This window comes from Helicoverpa armigera, chromosome 18 (genome assembly GCF_030705265.1).
Source record: "Helicoverpa armigera isolate CAAS_96S chromosome 18, ASM3070526v1, whole genome shotgun sequence".
Lineage (NCBI taxonomy): Eukaryota > Metazoa > Arthropoda > Insecta > Lepidoptera > Noctuidae > Helicoverpa > Helicoverpa armigera.
The window spans coordinates 5,825,082-5,849,713 of record NC_087137.1 but is presented as its reverse complement, the minus strand read 5'-3'; the positions used below and the strand labels follow the sequence as shown (position 1 = coordinate 5,849,713).

The 24,632-nt window shown below is 35.5% G+C and overlaps 1 protein-coding gene across 1 annotated transcript; it reads right to left on the bottom strand.

The window, feature by feature from the left end:
• Window positions 1-7,781: 7,781 nt before the first annotated feature.
• LOC110380213 (acidic juvenile hormone-suppressible protein 1) lies at window positions 7,782-11,241 on the bottom strand. Its single transcript, XM_064039060.1, has 8 exons — window positions 11,081-11,241; window positions 10,626-10,759; window positions 9,714-10,538; window positions 9,462-9,631; window positions 9,126-9,379; window positions 8,796-9,008; window positions 8,473-8,643; window positions 7,782-8,341 (listed from the first exon to the last, which is right to left on the bottom strand). Exons 1-8 carry the CDS (start codon window positions 11,166-11,168, stop codon window positions 8,076-8,078), a joined length of 2,121 nt encoding a protein of 706 aa, XP_063895130.1. The 5' UTR covers window positions 11,169-11,241; the 3' UTR covers window positions 7,782-8,075.
• Window positions 11,242-24,632: the final 13,391 nt, after the last annotated feature.

Here is a 24,632-nt window from a genome sequence, read left to right as displayed (position 1 = left end):
TTTTAAAGATTACGACTATACTGACGACAGACTATTTGATCTTTTGTTTTCCAATCATGTTTGTAGAGATATTTTTTTTAAACATTTTACCACCAAACCCTGTACTAATCTATAAATAATCGACATATGCTTTCTGTCCAGGAAACAAAGCATTTTGCCTACAAGTAGTACGTAGGTCTGTAAATGGACAAATGCATGAACTGTCGAAGTAGACTTCTAAGATAACATCCTGTACTGAGTTGTCTTGAACATCCAAAGAGATCCAGAATAAGCACCTTATTCATAACTCTTTTGTACGTACCAAAGTTATGATTGACATCAGAACAACAACGAAACGTAAATTGCATATAAACTTGGAATATGATCACTATTCGTTTGATCTCTGATATGCCATCAATCTTACAATTTGAAGCAGAGAATGCATAACTCTAGTGGAGCTTCAAACAGACAAACTGTTTGGCCATCATTCTATGTACATTTACATCGTAGGCCACCTATGTATTTAGTGTTTTCCTATTGTTAATTTTTTATTTTCTTTCATCTTACAAGGTTATTTTTCGTATATAAAACTGCTTATCATTCAAAAAAAGCCGTCGCGCTAAACTTACACTTTTCTTTGGAACTTTATGTAATTTTCAAAACACAACGCAATAATTGCACTCCCTGTCTTATGCCATCAAAGTATTGTTGGGACTTGAAATTACATTCATATTTCAAAAAAATAATATTATTATTATAAATCCTGCCTATCCACTGTATGAAGTTTCCAAATTAGTCGATCCAGTGCTAGTATGATTTATGCTAAGCTTCATAACATGAGAGCTATATAGCCACACTCAAAGAAATAAGCAGATGTTTCACGGTTCATCCAAGGCATGAGGGAAAAATTTCCTTGGTCAGCAGAAACTATGAATCTTATAACAAATCACGTAGCTTTCTATTGGTAAAAAAGTTTTCAAAATCGATTTAGTAGATCCCAGAATGTTGGATGCTTTACCATTAAAAATCCGATTCTAAGACAAGGCTCTCCCACAAATACCTAAGCACACCGAAGGTTAGTTTCAATTTGAACATATGCACCTGTGATTATGGTGATAACCCTATAAACCAGTGTTTCCCAAAGTGGGCGATAACGCCCCCTTGTGGGCGCTGCAGGTCTCAAGGGGGGCGGTAAGAGACCCAGAAAGAAAATGGGGGCGTTGTGTAGAGGCCTGGGGGGTAATTTTATTTAGCTAGGAGGCCTCTTAAACAACGACTTGTGAACATCAACTACCTAATATGAATTACAAGATTGCGCTCGCTGCACTCGCGCCTTTCACTTAACAGTGACTATTTTCTAATTTCTTTAGGTATCATTGCGTTCCAAAAATCAAAAATTTTGTGCTCGCTACGCTCGCGGCTACTTCTCTTTGCAGTGTTTTTTTTTTCCACAAAAGTTAAGATACTTTTGTGCCCCAAAACTAAACAATTTGCGCGGTTTTTTATAACTCTTTTTGGTACTTAACTGTTCCAAAACTCAAAAATTTCGCGCTCGCTGCGCTCGCGGCTTTTTCACTTGTCGCTGGTTTTTGTAAAACATGTTTGGGTTCTATTATGTCCCAAAACTCAAAAACTACGGGCTCGCTTCGCTAGCACTTTACAAGTTTGCAGTGATCTGTCTCCGGTTTCTTTATGTTAAACCAGGCAAAAAGCACCATGAATGAATTCTACACGATTTTTAAGTACCTACTTTAATTAACAATTTTAGTCCGTGATTACATTTTGTCATTTTTTTGGGAGGTGCTTAATAGGTAGTCCGCCCCGGGTGCCACCCGATGCTACGCCGCCACTGTAAGAGTTAACTTGAGACCTAAGCGCCGCGGTATGCTACCTGCGCTCAGGTTTCAAGTTGCGGGTTATAGTAAAAGTTTCGTTTAGAATTCCCCGTTAATAAACATATATACATAGGTCACAATAAGTAATTAATTTAATTTGAAGCTATAGTGGTTTTGTAAATAGGTGAAAAAATGGGGGCGCTAAAAAAATATTTATACTCAAAGTGGGCAGTAGACAAAATAAGTTTGGGAACCACTGCTATAAACAATGGCAACCGTACCTGCTCCTTCAAAAACACTGCAAAACTCCCTTACTTGTACCGTGAACAGTTAGGTAATACCTAGATATTGTTCCTAGTACTTCACCAGACGAGTTTACCTAAAAGCAAAACTATTACAACTAGCAACATTGTTCAATATTTTAGTATTATTGAGTAAAAGTGTCATTCAGATGATAGTCTTGTTTTCACAATACTTACCTAGCCGGATTACTTAATTTAACGCATTCCGATAACCCTACTATCACTTGCAAACATAATTAATGCGAAATACATATATATCTTGCAGTAGCTGTCGAAATATATCCACTAAGTTCGTAGTTCAAGGCTGTGATTATTCGGTTTAAAATTTTCCAGGGCTTATCTTCGAATCGACTCTTACTTAAGCTGGGAATAAACAAAAACGGTTTATTACCTATTGTTTCGTAAAAAAGTACTACACTTCTTTTGAATCTTTCGTTGATGTTGATTACATTTTCAGGATTACCTAACAATGTAGGAGACTCGATATGTAAGTATATTAAAACAGTAGATCCTAGTGCTTAGAGGTAGTTTTTAACCGACTTCCCAAAAAGGAGGAGGTTCTCAATTCGGCCGGTATGTTTTTTTTTTTTTTTCTATGTATGTACATCGATTACTCCGAGGTTTATAGACCGATTTACGTGATTCTTTTTTTGTTCAACTCAACTCGGAATAGCTGCCAGTTGGTCCCATAGTCATCAGGTCAGGATCTGATGATGGAAAACCTGAGAAATCGAGGGCAACCTTCGAAAGTTGTAGGCATACATAGGTTAAAAACTTGATACTCAGGTGTACGCCTAAAAGCACTATTCAACAGTGAAGATTTGGAGCTGACCTGATGATGGAGACCAGAGAGGGCCGAGGGAACTCGACAACTGAATATGTAAACTTCCTCGTGTTTGGGCTTATATTCTTTGTATTGATGAGAACTTCCCACTTATATGGATAGTGACAATATATATCATATCTGAATTACATACTTGTCGGAGACTGTCATTAGTACGGACACTAAACGTCACGCAAGCGCGCCCTCTGGCGGCGTTACCGGTGAAACAACATTTTGGCGCGCTTGACAGAGTCGTGGTGGTCGGCGTGGCGTCCGCGGAGCTCAGTCTTCGTTGAGTCGTCGTGTTGCACACATCTCGAAACTGCCTTACGTCACGTCTATATATATAAATATTCGTATCACTGAAAAGCTGTAAATAAAAAACTTTTTTACAAAAAAATTAAACCGACTTCCCAAAACACTAAAAAGCAAAAAAAAACTAATTTTAGGTGCATCGGCCTAGAAGTCGGTGGCAAAATTAACTTAGTAACATCCATTAGACACCGACTTCTAGGCCGATGCACCTAAAATTAGTTTTTTTTGCTTTTTAGTGTTTTGGAAGTCGGTTTAATTTTTTTGTAAAAAAGTTTTTTTGCACTGCAACTTCTTTTTGTGTTGTTGTAAAGAAATACTTTCTCGTGGGGGTACCGCAACAGATTTACCTTAAAAATATCATAAGAAACGTTGACCCGATGCAAAACTTTAGAAACCCCTCCTTCACTCATCAAACCCACCGGAAATTCTACCTAAGTAGGTATTCACATCGATAAGTTATTTACCAGCTGTTCATAACCAAGACATAATTGCTAGACAAGAAAAAATATAACACAAAAAACTTTTACTCGCATAGCGACCGGCGATAACCCGGCGCAGTTTCGCGATACCCTAATGCAGTTGTCTGATAAGTAGCTTAATTTCATCTTCATTAATGCCACCTCGCTTTAAGAATAAAGATTATATGAGATCATTATTTTTTAAGTATGTAAAGGGGCAAACCGTGGTGCAAAGGGGCAAATTAACATCGCCTAACTAGTGGTGATAAAATATGACCACCAAAGAGCATCAATTGGTATCTATTTTAAATGACTTGCTCAGAGATGTGCCACCATCTCCGAAGCCAAAAAATACCCCACACTGTGCTGACGAATATACATGCCCAGCAAGGTGAGTATGGACAGAACCCTCAGCTTTTTTAGCATTTGTCCAGCAGTGGACGCCAGTGATGCCTTCAGATGACGACTCTGAAGTGACCCTACGTAACCAAAACTTTTCCACCGGAGAAAACCAACGGCGAGGGTTCCGGAAAAATACTTCTCTCACAAAAACTGCTATAATGGACCACCTTAACTTTACCGTTGCAGAATGTTAAAAAAAAAAATCTTTCGCTGAATGTTTTAGAGCTCCGAAATCATAATAGTCAATCTTCTTTATGATAATTGATAAGTTATATTCTCATACAAGTACCTACAAGATATATTTTTACAGACAAGACTTAGCTTTTTATCAGTAGGTACTTACAAAAAAATAACAAAGGAAGATTGAAGTTTCATATTAATACCGAGACGCTCACTATCAATGATAACTCTCGGAACAGTTGATATTGACGTCTAAACTATTGAATTTACTTGTAGTACATTAGTATGTAATTCAGATATGATTTGATTTTATTATAATAAATAGGTATACTGAAATCGGCATTCACTTATGTAAATAAGTCTGATGATTAAGGCTCTGTCCATGGCTTCTCTGTTTGACCAGAACATAGGTACTAGTGAGTGTGGAAATTTAAAGGACAATAATTAAATGGCATGTATTTAACGCGGCGACTAAGTAAAACGAATATAGGTTTTAAAAAATAATAGAGTGGGTACCATTTATAATGGGTTGGCAGCTAAAAAGGAGTATCATAATAAGTAAAAGGTAGCATACTAATATATCAGTTATGAGGTCCGTTTTAATTTAAACTAGCATCAAGTTTTTCTTTCGGCAACTGAATTAATATCTAAGCGAAAACTAAATGATGACAATAAAATAGAAAATGGGCATTCATAAATAATACAAATCAGGTTCTATTTAAAATTGTTTGGATGAAGAATAAATATAAACTAGTTCCTATTATAAATATATTGTACGACTTTTTAATAGCTTTAAATAAAGTCTAAAATGGCATGAAGAAAAAATATTTTGCGGCTGTTATTTTCAAAATTATAGGTGAATAGCATGGAAGTAAGCATGCAACATGCAGCAAGCATGACTTCTGTCACGGCTCCGGCGCTGCGGAGCTCCGGCGGTCCCATGCGAGCTTATAGTCGCAGATGGTTTTCACGCTCACCACCGCAGCTTCGGCTTGCTGGCCGGCAGGGCCGGCCAGCCTCAGCCGCGGCGGCGAGCGTTAAAACTACCTGCGCCTCAGCTCGCAGGCCGCCTCGCCCCTCCGCGCCTACGCGGTTTTGAATTGCACTCTAGGGGTAGGGCAGATAAGACTACGTGGAGTCGGTTTTGCAGCGATTCGTTTTCGTCACTAACTTAATTTTTTAATACAATGTTTATTTAATTGAAGGTTATAAATGGCAATATGCTAAATAAAATGAATCCAAATTAAATTCTACCATCTCCATAGTGCGCCAAGTGAGATAATACCACCGCACCTTCCGCCGTTTTCATGAAATTATGATACACAATATTAATAATTAACTCTTATTCCTTTTTATTGTAATCCTTTTAATATTTAGCGCTATCCACAAAGCGAAGCCTGAAACTGGCTTTTTAGTCGGCACGAAATAGTTGGTAACATATTATTTTTGCCACCCAACTAACATTATTAGTCGCCAAGTCATTATAAATAGCTCCTCACATAATATTTCAATTGACTGGTATAGTTTATTTGCTACCCAAACGCAGCTGCTAGTTTTTAGTTTTTATAACACCCTTAATTTTGAACCTTACATATTATAATAGTCGCGAAAATATTTAATCGCTGGCAAGTTATTTTATTTGTTGCCAACATTTGTCGACTTTTAAGTTATTAGTCACCAGGAATATAATAAGCCTAATTAAATTATGGTACCAAATCTTCATTTACACACACGTTTCTGGCTACTTCACTTTAACATAGTTTTTCATGAGTCCTACTAATTTCATCGAAATGATAGTTCAAAATCCTTTTTAAATAAAATAATAATATGAAAATAAATATGTATCAACATAGCATACCTACATTCATTGAAATAAAACAAAGAAGAAAATCAGTTATTTGCTTTTTACAATCACGTTATAAGCGCCATCTATCTTGTTCTGTAAAAACTGATGAAAACTCATTGGGTAGAATCAGTTGAAACCTACACGAACGAAGGAACACTACTTACTAAAGCTACATACAGATGGCGCTGTTGTCAATTACAGTTAAGTTTGAAGTTTTTATGTCGATAGATGGAGCTACTTGCACTACCTTATGGACCGAAAAGTTCAAAAATATATTTCAATCGTTACGTTTATTTAATTTAAAAAATTACCTATATCACAAGTATTAAAAATATTTTTGTGATTAAATTATGATGACGTAGGTTTAAGTAATATTTATTTTATTGGTAATATTTCAGATTCCAGAAATACTGAAATCGAAGCAAAAAAAATTGGCATCCTATTTATTTAGGTTGTTAAATGGCATAATAACTCGATTTTAAATTCCTGAAAATTAAAGAGCTAAAGGCTTTTAAAGTAATGTGTGTCTCGTTTCGTAAAAGGGGCTAACACCCACCATTAAAATATACAAAATCTGTTCCTATATAGGATGAGTTGAAGATTGAAACGGGTCTTACTCTAAAGCACCTAAAATTAATGTGACTATCTGCTCGGATTAACATCGAGCCTTGAAAGATTAAACAGAGATGTAAGGTGCTTTTTGAAAACCTATAGGTAATTCAAGAATTTATCTTCTACTACCTGTTTTCCAGGGGTTTCACCTGCATCCCGTGGGAACTACTGCCCGTTCCCAGATAAAATGTAGCCTATTATGCTAGCTAGAGGATAGCCTAGCCTTCCTATAGCAAAAAAAAAATAACAAATCGGATTTGTTGCTTCGAAGACTATAGATTTTGGGCAAACAAAAACGTTTCCTTTTTATTATGTTTGTACAAATTAAAGGGGTGATCATCGAAATCAAGAAATTGAACAAGAATCTTGATTCTAATTTGTTACTTAGTAATTCAATTATACAACATACTTGTATCAATTAATATTCCCATTAGAATGCGGTTAATTTAGGTTTAAAGGTTTAAAAGAATTGGATACCTATGTTTATACATAGGTATCCAATTCCAATTCCAACAACATAGGTATCCAATTCAAGAATTGGATACCTATGTTTATACATAGGTATCCAATTCTTTTCATGATGAATCATTTTCATGATCGTCACCGGTTATCAGGTCAGCCTACGAAGTACGTAGTCCCTTCTACAATGCGATTTGGCAGCAAAGACAATACCGACTTTTTATACATATTAAACTGTCTTATTTGACCAAACATCTAGATGATGTTTGCAAGCCTAACGTTATCAAATATTGTTCAGGTCCGATTTATATTTAACCAATATAATTATCACATATTGTTGGTTGTGACTGTCCGTCTACCAAATGAAAAAACATATTTTTTTAATATTTCATTTTATTACAAGATATATACATATTACACTATACATACATAGAAGTTTTATATGAATCTGAGATCTATCTAGCTGACTGAAAGAGTAATTGAGTCGTATTTGCGATGCTATTGATACTAAATAGTACAGTTAGGCTCTATGAACAGTTTACATCTTAGGGGCAACACAATAACAATCACTTCATTGATCATCATACTATATTTCACTACATAATACAATACACACATATAAGAAGATATACATCAACAATAAATACATATACTAATAAATACATAATACATGAACATAACATAAATGAACATTAATTGTTTGTCGACGCCAAATTGAAGAGCTTGAAGTAATTTGAGCTAGTTCATCAGCCCTTGCTTCATAAAGGACATATGGATCTTATCTTCATTCCAGAAGCTCAGTAGCTTATTCACGGAGAAGTATCATTGTTCTAAATCTGGCGTCAATAACATCCCGAGAATCGCTTATTCCATGTGGGGAACCTCGATTTCGGGGGTATGCTTGTGGTAGATCAAGACATCTTGGAGGTACAAGTTCTTGACTCCCTCCACCTGCCATGGGTGAAGAGGCCTGTTGACTGGGAAGCCGAATGGCTCGTCGGTCAGTTGGCGAATAACGGGAGACAGGCCAAGAGACAAAGCTGGGTACGAGACTTGTTCGGGAGCAACCTTCGGGGCGTGGTATTCTGAGATGTAGACCATCAGGACGAACGGCATGCCTCCGACGCGACCTAGGAAATAAAAAGAACACTATTAAAATTTGCACAGAAACTAGCAACACTCTGAAGATCTGCTAATTTCCAAAGTCAACTGATTTTTGCATGTTACTTCAAAAAAGTAAAGCATAATAAAAAATACGTACCCTTAGGCAGCATAAGATGTTCGGCGAGTTTCTCCATGTTCGGGTCGATGGTGTACTGTCCCTTGCCTTGCACGGCCTTCTCAACCGCCTCATATATCTCGATACCGGACACCCACTTCTTGCCAGAGGTGTCAACGGAATCACGAGTAATTGTGCATTCGCCCGCAGGAACTGTAAGTAGTTTTTACTTTAGCATTTTCAAATCTACTTATCAAGCTATTAAGCATTTTGTTAACGTGCTTGTTTTGTAGAAATTAATCATTCGTCGAAATTGTTGCATGGAAGCCATTCAAGAAACAAAGTAGGTAGAAGAACAAACTTACGGTCATACGTGAACTCATCCAGCTGCATGAAGTTCTGGGTGTTGATGTGAAGAGGGATCTCATAGCCTTGGCTGTCATATTTGGGCGCCAAGAAGAACTTGACGAGAACGGTCTTAGCGACCTCGCTCTTAACGTTCACGCGAACTTGGAACCTCTTGTGGTTCAAGACGGGTTGCTGTACCAACACGCTGACTTGGTCGTAGTAACCCTTAACTGGAAAACCAATGTCAGCATTAGAAACCATTTTTAATTAGTTTTTCAATCATTTCTCGAGATAGTTCAGTAAAATATAAGTTGATTTATGTCAAAATAAAAATGGATTAATGATACCTTCATCCTGGTTCATGTGCAGGTGAGAAGAGACGTTCAAGTAAGTGTATTCGAAGTATGTCACCAGCTTGTCTACATCGACCTTCTGGATGGCCACCTGGGGAAGAGCCAGTTCTTCTTTCTTGTACAGAGGAAGTTTCTCCTGCCACATTTGGAACAGTCCCAACACACGCTTCCAGATCATGTAGAACGCGGGGTCACGCAAAGCAGTCTGGTAGTGCTCCAAAACCGAGGGAACAACCAGAGGGACGTAGCTGGAAAATAATTAAAATTGTGAATACGGTGATTTTGGAAATAAAACTCGTTCGTAAAATTATTCACTACTGGTGCACTCACTTGTTGTGGTACTGGTTGTCTTGAACAATAGAGTTGCCCAAAACCTTCTTCCAGATGCTGATGAAGTCCTTGTAGTATTTGGCATTAGGAGAGTCAACGTTAGCCTCAATAATGCTACCCAAGATTTCGATAGCCTCAGGAGCGCAGATGTCAATGTGTTCACCAAGGTGCTGCAATATTATGAAAGATGTTAGAGATTGTACGTAAATAATATAATACTGAAACTAACACAAACAAATTCTAAACACTTACGTTAACAACGTAACCCTGGTCGATGGCGTCACGAATACGGCGCTCGTAGTCGAGGATTTCTTGGATTTCATTAACGAGCTGGGGCTGATCCAAGTTAAGGTAGTTGGGCCTTGCAGGGAAGGGCACGCCATTGTGGTACAAAAGACCTGAAGCGTAACCGTACTGAACAATCTCGTGGCCAAGCTCGGGGATTTCACCGAGTCCGTTAGACAGTCTCTCCATGTAGTAACGAGTGAGGATCTGCTTGTGCAAGAACCAGAACCATTCTCCACGCCTGTGTTTGTTCACTGGAAGAACTTCACTGTGCAGCCAGCTGGGTTGGGCAAGATGGAGGTTGTAGTAGAAGGTGTTTAGGCTGAAGTCATGAGTGAAGTAAGCAAGAGGCATGGTTTCGCTTCTTAAGTAAGGCCAGATCGTAGCATTCCACCTGATCACCACATTGTGGTCCCATTTGTAGGTTGAAGGGTAGTGCTCAACCATGTTTTGGCCATGGGTGTTAATCCTCTGAGCGGTTGTCATAATTTCACCGTTGTAGAAGTATGACGGGAAGACTTCAGGAAGGCGAGGGATGTAAATGCCTTGGGTATCAGGGCGGTTCAGAATAGCTATACTGAGCACGTAAGCGAAGAGGTTCTCGTTGACGAGATCTCTAACGTAAACAGCGGTCTTGTAGAATGTGTCGTAGTCCTTAGCAGAGATAAGCACATTGTATAAGGTGACGGCTTCGAATCTGTGCTCGGCTTGCTGAAGCGAGAAGGGTACCGTACGTGGGAGTATCCACTGGTGCTCCAACATCTCGATGTAAGTAGTTACAGCAGTCACATTCTAAAACAATAGGTATTTATTTTAGGTTACACTAGAAGCCGATATCAATTTCATGACTGAAATATTATATAGAGGAATATAACATACGCTGTAATGTTCGATGTTCCTCTCGAGACTCCAGGACTTAGCGATAGCTTGGCAAGAGGCAAGATGATTCGGTTCAAGAAGGTGGAAGTACAAGACCATCAAATCCAATTGGCGTTGCAGGAACACTGGGTCCGCTGTAAAACAAAAAGTACAATATGTTTTCCAATTAGTCTTTATTATTTCAATACTATTAGAATTTATGATAGTTATTTACTTGGTGGAAAATTAAAGACACATTTTATCGAAAAGCACTTTGACTAATAAATCTTACGATATTATGGAGTATTCGTGAACTAGCGCATATTACATAAAGTAGAGCTTTTAAATATATGGGAGGTATGTTGAGTAATACTGAAACTAACATTAACTCATATTAATTTCATATGCCATTTTAAAATAGACGTTGAAAAAGAAAGTTCATGGGAAAGCTTGGAAGCAATAAAAGTTGGACTTACCAGCTTTCTGCGAGAGGTTGCTCCTCACGGGGTCCGAGTGGCCCCCGGCCACTAGAAGCGCCAGAACACACAACACCAAACGAGCCATGTTCGCCAGTGCCAATGCATCAGCTGCATCACATATTTATAGGGACTTTTTATCGCAGGTCACGTTAATTGCACTTATCAATGAACACGTTGTAGTAAAAGTACGATAATTTAGACAGAAGGTGACGAATAAACGACTTTCATTCTATTCTTACAATACCGATAACGATGAATCAATATCTTTTTCATTATGTCTATTAAGTACGTTTTGTTGTAGTCTGTTCGTTGTGGTACTTAGTTGTTCGTTTCACACAACAATCCCGCTTGATGGAGTCGAAGTCACGAACTTAAGCAATAAGGCTCAACAATAGGTAATTGACGACAACTGTGATGGTCTTAACATTGATGCAGAAACAATAAGTGGTCAGGTGCTGTATATTTGATTATTAAGCCTCTCCTTAGAAGTAACTAGTTTTGCTTTTCGTTAATTTGTCACGTCAATCACTCAATCATTATAAACCGATGATTTATTGAGCTTTAATATTTAGGATCTAACATTATTCTATCTTGTTATTGCAGTAACACTATTTGCTATTTTGTTTTTTGCCGTTGACAAAATTTTATTCAGTTGCAATTAACAAGTCCTGTCACGTATTGGCGAGAGAAGCATACTCTGATTGCATGCCCACAATTCGTTACAGGGCTAAATTACAAACTATTCTCATAGGTCAAAATTACATTTTCCTATGCACATTCTAATTTGTCCCCGTGTGCTTTGTGACTATTTTGGATTCTATTTTGAATTTATTGTGGCATTATTAATATGTATTCACTAAAGGTATTCTGAGTGAGAATATTTCAATGCCATGCATAATATACTTCTATTGAACCTGCTTTTACTCTGATACATTCACAAGAACATGCGCTTAATTGCTGGAATTATGTATAATGTCATAGTACAGTTCCAATATATTAGTATAAAGGAACTTCTTGTACGGATCCGAGAACACTTGTTTGGTATTAGATATCGAATTATAATTCAAAATTATTCGTAAATAATAAAGATTTGGAAAGTGTCTTGTCGTAATGTTATGTGAATTATCGTTTGTTTAACCATCAACTAAACCAATCAGACTGAGTACCTATATATTGTATTTTAGGCACACGGTTATGGGATATGGATCCTCTCTCTCTCCTGCATGATATGTCTCTTATTTGAATGTATCTCGCATGGTGGCGATTTCAGCTCTCCTTTTACTTATTTTCTTTCTTCTCCACTTCACTCTGTGTCGCTCATGGCTAACTCGTTTCTAGCTACATAATAAAAGCATTTGACTAGCTCTCATTAATGCAACACATAAATATTGTAACACTTCAATCTTATTAATAACTCTAATTGCCAGATTCATTCTATTTTACGTGTATTTTATTATTACCTACATCGTCGTCTTATTAGAAATTATTTCTAATGCATTCGATACTAACCAGAATTACATAATCTTGATAGAATTATCAAAATGTGTGTTCTAATGCTGACAAGAGCTTTAAACTTCCAACAAGGCGTCAATGTAAGGGAATTATATACTGGTATGTAAGATACTCTACTTTCAGACTTTTTATTAATAATTTATTTCCAGCGACTTTGTTCGTATCCAGTGTTTGAGGGAACAAAGTACCGCTCTAGAATAATCCTATCTTCAAGCCAATTTTCATCTAAATCAGACAGCCGTTCAATCGGGTAAGCGGGACAAACAAACTCACATTCGTAAACAGTATTAGTTCGAATTACTATTATGTCTACTTTATGTTGACTGATAAATAGAAAATTAGGTTTTAAAAATATCCGCATAACATCTATTTATACATTTTGGCATTTGCTACTTTCGGCTAAGTATACCTAATCCCATGAAATCGATACTAATCGATTCTCACGTAATGTACAAAATAATTTCACAATGGCATATGAGGTGATGAATTTTATTTATCGTAAATATTGTTGTTTTGTTTACAAACGAAGTAAATGTCACCGATATTATAATTAGCGTCTCAATAAATTGCAAAAATACAATATTATATTACTTAATTTATTTTCACAATAAGTCATCAGCTGATAACTTTATCTCTCTCTTTATAAGAGTTGATGCTTAATTAGTGATGTGCGCGGTGGCTCAGCGATAATGGTGCTGTCTTTCGAGTCGTTGGTCTCAGGTTCAATCTTTGACATGTAATTATTTGTTGCCATAAATGGAACTCTAATGCGCTAAATCTTTTTTTTAAGTAAAATAAGATTGTGAGTTACATTAACATAGTAAGGAGCCTTTTTAGGGTGGGGAATTATCAGATGAAGCCTCCCTTATGCGCTAAACCTAATTTTTGATCGTTCTGGAGCCCTTTGTGTGGCAGGGCAATGTACAAAATCAGTACTCAATTGAAAGACCATAGATACATGTGACCAGATATTTGTGTATCTGCTATTATAGGTAAAACGATATTCTAAAACCTACTTAGTTTTCGCATTTTATTGTAATAATATGTTTTTATCCGCACCCAATCAAAACATATTAACACGTGTATCATTATTAAAAACTAAACGCTGCTAACCAATCAAACAACATAATTATAGGATTCCGATCTTTTTTCATATTAATTGATTGTTTTTTTTTTCTTAATATTTATAGTATATTGAAACAATAGATTTATGACTCAGCTTTTAACATGAGATAACTCAGTTCAGGAAATAACCTAAAGTTGCAAAAATTACATATAAAAAACAAAACTGTTTTTCGCACTTTGGCACATGCATTAAATTTTATTAGTTAAATCACAGATTACCTTAATAGTTACTTCGTTAAATCGTTGACTGGGATTAGTGTATGCAAATAGGTATTAAAATGTTATTAGATATAATAATTAATTAAGGATGACGTAACCGGAACCCCGGTTTTTAAGGAAAACAATTTTTTTCAATTTGTTTTCGTGACTTTTACACGTGGACATTTTTATTTACCTATTTATTTTTTACATATGCCACTGTATTTTACCAATACTTTCTTAATAACAATACCATGTTAAAAATAATTAAAGGGTTTTAAATAATAAATAGTTTCTCAACATATTTTTGTAAGCATTCTTTGTTTTCTGAACATATTTTTGTAAGAATTCTTGGTTCTAAAAAAAAAAAAACATTATTTTACGAATCCTAGAAGATGATAAGAATAGTCCGGATTCTTTGCTCTCGAGAGTCCACAATGAACACAGATGACATTGGCTTAGTCTCTGACATCACTCTCCGATAAGAAATACTATCTATGTTTGTACACCAATGTGCTAGGTCACTGAAAATAATGCAAAACTACATACTTTTTTTCAATATTCACGACTCATGTAGCATGTGTGTATATGTTATGGACCAAGTGATAAATTGGGCAGTATACATAATGCCCGGTCATTATGAAAAATGCCCAATATGAGAGTGCAATTTGATAATAATTATTCAAATAATCAAATTGACCGGGCACTATACATATTGCCCGTGACCTTTTGGGCAAAGTAATACAAACATATTTAATTTCATTTTTTTATTGTTATTGACTTTTAACTTAAAATAAACTAAATATTAAACCACTTAAATAATCAGCCTCATGATTTGGATTAATTATGAAGGACTTCTGCCTTAAATGACATCATAAAATATATCTATGCATGGAAGTAAGCTAAACATGCAGCAAGCATGGCTTCTGTCACGTCTCCGGCGCTGCGGGGCTCCGGCGGTCCCATGCGAGCTTATCGTCGCAGATGGTTTTCACGCTCACCACCGCAGCTTCGGCATGCTGGCCGGCTCCGCTGGCCAGCCTCAGCCGCGGCGGCGAGCGCTGAAACCACCTGCGCCTCAGCTCGCAGGCCGCCTCGCCCCTCCGCGCCTACGCGGTTTTGAATTGCACTCTAGGGGTAGGGCAGACAAGACTACGTGGAGTCGGTTTTGCAGCGATTCGTTTTCGTCACTAAGTTCAATTCTTAATACAATGTTTTAAATCCAAATTAAATTCTACCATTAAAGAAAAACGAGCCAAGAAAAATGAGATCAAGAAAAACGAGGCGGAGTTAGTAAATTAGATGACAATTGTCCAATTAATAATTTTGTGGCTAGACTTATAATTTCCCATTAAAATAAAACATATAATTTAAAACAATAATCATAAAATATGTAGCAGGTAACAGGATTTATTTATTAGAACAACTGCCACCCTCGCACCGCATAAAATATAGCTTTATTATCAAATTGCCCAACTATCATGTAGCAATATAATAATGCCCGTGCAATGTGATAAATAATTAAGTTAAGATAGTTATTAATCACTTGGCCCGATAAAGCTAGACATTATTCATAATGCTCGGGCATTATAGATAATGCCCGAATTAATCACATGGTCCATAACATATACAGCAAAAAGTATTCATATAACAAAACATTTATTTTTTTATTCAGGAACTTAAGACATTATTGTTTATTGTTCGATATTTACAGTAATAATATCTATAACCGATAATTAAGAAAAACTAAAAAATAAATAAATCTCTATTTATTTACATTGTTACTATTTTTCTATACTTCTTGATGAGTTTTGTAAAAAGCAGAATCTTTAAAAACGTCAGAGTATGCAATAAAGAGTGGAACGTGAAAAGAGACTCGCAGAAATATTGCTACGTGTCATGAACTGCTCGCAAAGGATTGGAAACTGCAGAAAGGCATTTGTAGACAGCTCCACAAAGTGAACGAGGCCTTACTGAAATAGGCTGCACTTTAAAAATACACTAGATAAATTTCAAAGAAGACAACAATAGAATTTAACCTAGTTATGCTAGATATTACATATTTCATAGTTGTCATGTCTTAGCTTAATCATTTAAACAATAATCTAAACCAAAACAATAATAAATAATTAAGCCGGGTGTCTCACCCACAGTCTACGCTGACTCATTAGTAAAACGGTCCATCCGAAATGAGCAATTTATTAATCGAGACTCATATTAAAATTGTTAGGAAAAGGTAGAGTGCTGTGACAAGGGCCAATATATCACTTGGATGCGCTCGCGCCGACCACGTCCGAAGTTTTGACGTATGAGTAATTTATTGGCTAAAAAAATAAATTACCGGATTGCCCACACATTTGTAGGGACCAAGGTGGTTGATTCGGGTGCACCCGCAAAAAATGATCAACGCCCGAGGCGCGATATTAACTCGCTACTTGCGTGCCTAAAACAGCTCATAAAACAAGTATGTTATGATGTCTACACGATTATGTAAAATCGAGTTTTTGAACAAAATATCTGATCTTCAAACTACCTACTTTAAATAATTACTATGGAGACAGCGGATCTTAATGTCATTGTTATTCATGTCACCAGATAACCCTTGTACAATTAAATACACTTGTAATAAACAATAATAAGTTTACTCGCGAGATGTTTCCATGGGCAGTTTCCACAATAATATTTGTCAGTACGAGCATAAGTAGGAAAAGCATGATGTAGCTAAGTTTATACTCTCCTATACTCATTCAATGACCGTTCCCTCTCAGTATGATTAGATGCTTTATTCAGTAATGCGGAGTGTATATAAATTACAAATTAAAAAGTAACCATTTAAATGATTAAAAATAGTAGGTACATATTTTCATGTCAGTGATGACGGAATCTGTAAGGATCTATGAGTGAAAATACATAGTTTGAACTCCGAATCTGAACGAACCCGATCTACTTGCATTGGAGATACAAATATTAAAACCATAGGTACCACGCAGTAACAATAATATAAAACATTCACTAGGGATAAAAAAATGCACTTCAACGAATGAATTTCTGAAATATTCATTAGCAAAGTAATGTATGTTACAAATTGCAACGGCAGCTACCAAAATTCCATTTGCCTGGCGTTCTCCAAGTTCCGTATTTCAGTGTGGACTAAAATATGCAGTGACATAGTGCACAGAGAATATTTGAGCGCTCAAGCACAAAATCATTTTCCATTTTCCCTGGAAACGGCAATTAATAATTAAGCAGAATATAAAAGGACCTTTTCATTGAAAATTTCCTTTGAGAGATATATTGATGTATTTTCTCCGTACGATTTCAGGGAAATATTTTATTTGCTTTTATTGAGAATGCATTCGTTCGTGAGGCTTCTGAGTAAAATTTAATTACTTATTTATTTACAGAAATCAGAGACTTCATGTATAGTGCCTGGTCATCATATAAAAAATATCAAAGAAAGTAAATATCAATACTTGTATCTATCAAATCCTTTATTTGAATCCAAACCAAACACATCGGTATCCAAAAATGGAAAGTCTACACATTACCAAAATAAACATGTCAATCAATAGGTATTATATATAAAAAAACTGATATATTTTCCACAACAATATCTTGGCACGGAGATATATCGTCTCATTTGATATTCATATATTTGTTTTCGACGCCGTTTCGCCCTGACACTTTACCGATGGCTATGTATTAATTATTCCATGCATGAGCACGCATTCATTGAACCCTGCACTCGTCACTGTCTCTGTAAATAACGAGAATCTTGTTTTTTTCTCATATATTTTTTAATTATAGTTATTTAAAACATTTATTTATACCGTAAAGCTTTGACAAAAAAATATGTTTTAATGCAATAATTAGATGTAATAAGATAAAAGTTGGTACGTACATATACAAGATACCAAGGTAAGTACCTTGTTGATCTTTCTAAAATCTAAGTCTAAATTACACCGTATTAATAACAAATAACTAAATACGGATAATCTCAAAACATAATTAAAGTTCTTACATATCCATTATTGTTTGTCGATCCTTAAACGTCACCGAAACATAGATACCGTCAAGAGGATCAAAGCCCTTTAAGGACATTATTTCGTGGAACTCCGACTCTCACTAACATTTCTATAATAAAATCCTTCATCCGTACATTGACAACAATAAGCTCATCTAATCCCTTATAAAGAAAGAAAAGATTAGTTGACAACAAACAGGACTATCCGCAAAATATTTTGTCAATTTTGTGTCACTATTGGTGGTCTTATCATCACTCGAATCTTTGTTAACACTTTCTTTTTCTATAGACTATCTTGAGGGTGGTAAAGCGAAAATTAGAATGTCAACATGACGTATTTAAGTCGGATTATCCTGTTAACGTCACAATACATGTTGTTTTCACGGGTTTTGCTTTCACTAGAGTGGTTAGGAATAGGATTTGTGTGTTTGCTTGTTTGCAAGTTCCGCTAGAGTGCGCAAATCTTGAGAGGTGTGTGAAAAAAATACATCAAGCTGGGTCTGTTTCTGTCTTTTTTCTATGAGGCAGACTAGCCGTTAATTAGTGATCTATTGTCAATGCTTTATCCAGTTTAAGCTCATGAAGATACATAAATAGATCTGACATAAAGGAAATTGATAAAAGGTAAGTACCTATTTATAGATTCTATCTGTTATTTTAGACTTATTATAGTGACTATTTAATTAGTTATTAATATAAATACATCTTCATGTTAGGTGGGTAAGCTAACCTTTGTACAGAATGATGTAAGAAAAGCTCAGATAAGTCAATTACATAATAAATCCGTAACATTTGAATCATCTGTTTACAGGTACACATAACAGCGTTAAATCATTCATTCATAATTTTAAGTGTTTCCTTCACACAATATCCTTAGACATGGGATTTGGTTGAAAATTCTATTATCACATAAATTGTTTCAAACCCAGTCGTGTCGACCACACATTAGGGTATCCCATTAAATTAACGGGAACAGCTCGGAACGATTCGGTACCATTCAGAATGACGGAACGCTACAAAGTTCTTATTTCGTGCTATATGACCATAACAATCGAACCGCGTTTATTACTCAAATTAAATAATTAAGATGAGAGTTGCATATCTCACAATTATCGAGAAATAATAACTGTTCTTTTATCGCCCTTCGCGGTCACCTCTAGGATCAGTTACCAATTGTTTGAGAACGTCCCAGTCAGAGTGATATGATAAGTAATAGGTATAAAGTAACAATTCGTTTACGTATCAGCTTAACTACAGCGAAATAATGCTCAGTATTATAATTATCTGACCCGCGTGAACCTTATTGGGTTGGTTGCACCATGTTCCGTTGGTTAACTTTTGGTTAACTAGCAATTTTATGCAACGTAAAGAAATAATCATGGGTTAATGATCCGAGTGTTTTAAAATAAAAGTATCAAGTTCCAAAGTCTCTTATATATATATTTTTTTTTGGCAACTTGGTTGGTTATTACAAAAATGAAAGATTTAGAAACTTAAATACTTCTTTAGGGTAACTAAGTAATCTGAAACGCGTAATATGTTATTGTGATTCAACTCCAAACCCCTTATAGGTCAACCTTAAACTACTCAAGACGCGTTTTACAGTTCTATTTTTATCGAATGCTTAATTTAACCTTTGAAAATGTCACCACTTACGTTGGTATCATTTAACTTTGTTATTGAGATGTTTTACAAAAAAATAAATAACATGAAATGATTTTAATAATAAAAAAGCGTCATAAAATTATAGGTAATCTGTTAATGATTGAGTCACTGATCGTTTTCAACAACTAGCAAAAGTTAAGTTATTCAGATCCACATCGTTCAAACACCCAATTAAAAGTCGCGGTTAATTATCTAACCACGGTCATCAGAGCGGTGTGATCTGCCGTCCGTCAGTGGGACCCATGGAGAACAAAATGACTAGCGGAGTTGCCATAAGGCAAAATAAACTAAGAAAGTAGCACGCCAAAATGCGGGCGTGCGGGGGACTAGAAACTTTACTGTCTCCGCCCTTATACGCCCTCTTTGGCCTTGCCCATTTTTCGTAATACCAAAAATCATTGTCAGATGTCAAACGCCTCGTTAGTTCACTCGTAACTAATCGTTTTAGTCTTGCCACTGTATGTATATGACCTAGAAGAAGGCCTGACCTACCTTCATTATAGCATCTCCGCTCATCTTTCGTTCCGTGGCGGGACCGCATCGGGCGAGCATCACACCTGTGCTGTCGGCATCAAACGCACCGCCCCCCTCCACCCGCGCTCCCCCCACTCTGTATCATACGAGCCGCCTCGCATATTATACTTCCATGAGAACTAAAAAGGCGGCCGAAGATTTTTATAGAAGCTTGCTAGATGTGGCTTGCGCTTAGTTTGTGTAGATTGTTAAGGGTTTATTTTGATTCAAATTATCAAAACTACAAGAAGATTACAACTGAAAGTGTCCCATTTTTTCATTAGTTAGAATATTCATAAATATAATAAGAAATGGTGGCATGTTATATTATATTTATGTGCATCACGATTAGCGAGATTGAGGCTGACAGTATTTTTTTTATCATTTGATTAAAACAAAATTATTCACAAAAAATAAAACCACCTATTAGCCATCATTTAATAAGCATCAATTCACATTACCATCTCTTCAAAACAAGACACCTTGTAAACAAATCCACAGCCACATCCAGCACACATAACTCGTTATGGATGTCCAACCAATATTATGGCCTTTTTAGATTTTATTGATTTGAAATACCTAATCCTCTGATTGATTTCTTTATAGCCCACCGATACTTCGCCGGCATATTGTTGATCCTATTGACGCTTGTCTAGGCATTAATTGAGATAATTGCTCGTTAATTGATGCCGTTTACGCGTGTCCGGGTTTTGGCACCTAATTAAGTCCTGTGGGAATACAATGGTTGTTATGTAAGTTGTTAATGCGTGAGAAAAATTGTAGTGGTTTAAAGTGGTGCTTTATTTTATTAGTCGGTTTGGTAGGTAGGTATATGAATTTTGAGTACCTATTTGAGAAAAAAAATAGTTTGCGTGGCAACTTAAGAAAAATATGTTATGATACGTAAATAAAATAAGTCTTAAAAATTTTCTAGCAATATCGAATTGAAAATGAATAGAAAATTGAAATGTTTTGATACATAATATGTATTTATTTCTTAAGTCACTGCGTAAACATTTTTTTTTTCTCAAAACATTTACCTTATCTCTCTCTACATAATATTATTATGTAAGTAAATGTATGTCTTAAAAATACGCTAGCAATATCGAAAGGAAATTGAGATGACTTCAATATCCGATATTACTTTGTATCAGAGAAATTGCTACAACGTTGTGAACTGGTAAGAAAGGGACGTGCTTAGGTACAGAAAAGCTGTCTCTCGTATGCTCTTGAGCACAGAGGTGCAATATCTTTGAAGAGTAAGTATCTTTGGAAGGGATTAGGTTAGGAGACAGAATAGACGACCTAAAGCAACTCCTACAGAGTTATAAGAAAAATATTTAAGTCTGTTGATACAGCTTGGAAACAAAATGTCTTTACCTATATTTATCAACTTATAAATTACCAAGTTATGCTGACAAAAATTATAAGCAGGATATGGGTAGATAGCATCTAGCGCTTACCGCATACCCATCAATTATTTCACAATCATGTGTTTAAAAAACCCTTAAATTATATAACTTAAAGATAATACTAATTACCTTTTATAAAACTGAATTCAGTGGCAAACTCAGTTACTGCACTACATTTAGCATAAATTGCTATCGGCTTATAAGCGTTTTAGCGTGCATAACATTGCTTTAAACATACTTATTTTATTATAAATTAGGTACTATGGTACATCTAATTGAATATTCATTCCACTATTTTTCTCTTCGTTTGAATTACCTACATTTGTATATCTTCAACGGCTTTTTGCATACCAAGCATCAAATCCATTTCAAAAAATGCAAAGCTGTCATTAACTACTAAAATAAAATGATATTTTAAAATAAGTTGTGCTAATTGAAAAAGCTATCAGGTTAACAATACAAAACAAAGTACGGATCCTCATATGCCCAGACACAATACAATTATTATTGTTCCCATAAGTCCCGAAAGCCACTTATAACTTTGTAACACAGGGAATCCTGAGAACAGCTCAACAACCCCAAATCTCTCAATTATATGTAGACTACGAAACATCAAAGTATGATATAAATTGGACGATGTTTGAAAACAGTTGTTGACATAGGATTAAAGCAGACGTTTCTGCCTAATTTCTTGAGCTTTGCGATTTTCATTTCACCTTCAGGAGCTTGAGAGACATAATCGTGTATAAGATTGTATTTTTTATGATTTAAACTTAGAATATGTTTTTACTTTTCAGATATGGGCGAGCGCTATGGACAGCCGGTATTACGTGGAAGAACACCTCCGCTCTTGTTTTAAAAATATCAATATACTTTTACTTTTTTACAACATAAAATCTATAAATCTAAAATAGGGGTGGAAAATTCTCATGGCCTCGCACATCTCAATTACGTCTGGTATGCCCAAGGCGCCTATATATTTAGCCAATGAACATGCGATGCCATAGGGGTCGATCGCATAGCAATTTACGACATTGAACTTCCTTAGGAACTTTAGATATGTGTATCGTATGAAAAATATAAAATGTGTAACAGATGTGTTAATGGTTGAGGGTATAATCATTTTAAAGTAATATTTAGCCAAAATAAGGTAGAATAGAGCTGTAGAAATGTACACTGTCGTCATCATCTGCAGTCTTACCGCATGCATCTGTGCTAGTGCGCTTTATAAGGAGCGGCTGCCTATCTGACCTACTCAACACAGTTACCAGGCCAGCCCAGGATACCCCTTTGTAACTAGTTCTCACTTTTTCTTCGTTTCTGACTCCCCTAAAAGAACACACTGTACCTATCTGATATAATAGAGGAGAAAATATACGAATTGGAAGAACATACAATATAACCAAAAACTCTTGTATTATTTTCGGTGCTCGTTAACATTCTTAATTGATCTCAAAGTTTGGCGACTATGTAATTACCAGTTCACATCATAATGAAACAAGAATGGTAATGATCGTACGTGCGTTTAACGACGTGTGTGATGGCTTCATTACTTAATTTACTTTTAAATATAAACGCCTTTGTCGATTAAACTTATTTTAATCGGGGTATAAACTCTGTAGCTCCGATATGAAATACGAAGCCTTTAAGCTATGGCTTACTAATATAATATGTAAAGCACGAACCATGCCTACAAAATGTATATAAAAGTACATATAGTTAAAAGTTCCGTCATATTTCAAGAGTTTCATTTTGTACACAAATAAAAATTACTTGTTTTGTTTTAACTTAATGTATAATAGAAAATACAGTGACAGAAACATAAGACATCTTTTCCGCTTCTACAAAAGTGTGGTTTGTCTGTAAGCTGAAAAGCCTCGAAGTCAATGTTTTTACAATAGACTGTAATAGTATCAAGGTAGGAAGGCTTAATGAGCTGAAAAGCCACCCGTGCGCTTGCATCCTTGTAGGTGCTTATTTTAAGTCCCCCACAATAAGCCAGCGATGGCTGTGTTCAAATAGAATATTAAATGAATTTTCACTTTAAAATTCGTCGCTTGTTGGTCGATTTTCTCTTATTATTAATTACCAAAAAGAAGTATGAAAAATCTTGGTGTCTGTACCTGATTATAGAGACAACTTTGGCCTATCTCTATAACAGCATCACAGTTGGTCGAACCGCTATATATATATATATAAACTCAATATAGGTGCAATAGAATACAAACTCAATTATTATTTCACTATACCTACAGCGCGCAGATTCCTTATCGGATTGACATTTAATATGGTTTTAGGTTTCCACCCACGACATATTTAGCGTAACCATTAATGCTATATTTGGAATCTTCCTTGACACATATGTATAAAAATATGTTATACATTTCGCGATGGACAGAATTTTTCCTGTAAATTGAATAAATATACATTTCTGACCTTATATAACAGTAAATTTCTATATTTATTTAAACGGATGTATGCTAATTGATAAAGGATTTTGAGTTTAACTACTACCTACAAGATTTCAACAGGCGTGTATGAAATATGTTCTACGTAATTGGACGCAACCTTTACTGTTAATTAAATTTCGCATATTCAGCGAAATTCTTTTCACTGTAAATACTTTTATCAATTTACAAAAATATGAGGATTATGTTTCATTAGTTAGGTTGAGTTGGTATCGAATAACTAACTGTAAGAAAATGTACCTACCTACGAAATTATATGTGTATTACTTTCACACATTCATTAAAGCATAAGAGGTGCAGGTGAAACAAGTAAACACATACAATGATTCAATGTTGCTTAAAACTCACAACATTTCTGCTTTTTGCTTGTAATGTGAGGATTTTTCCCTTATTGTGTAACTTGAACTGATTTCAACGGCTCAGGGAAGAAAAGCTTCTTATAGAGACATGTATTCTATTTACGAGGTACTTAGTACCTTGAGCATTACATCTCGTGCGCAGTTAACTTTCTAAGAAAATTAAATACAGTTCTTTTCAATGTTATTTTCTTCTATTTTCCTTTCAGTAGCAAAGACTGAATGTACTAGATTGTAGACTTCCAGCTACTAAGCTTAGGTACATTTAAATTCTCA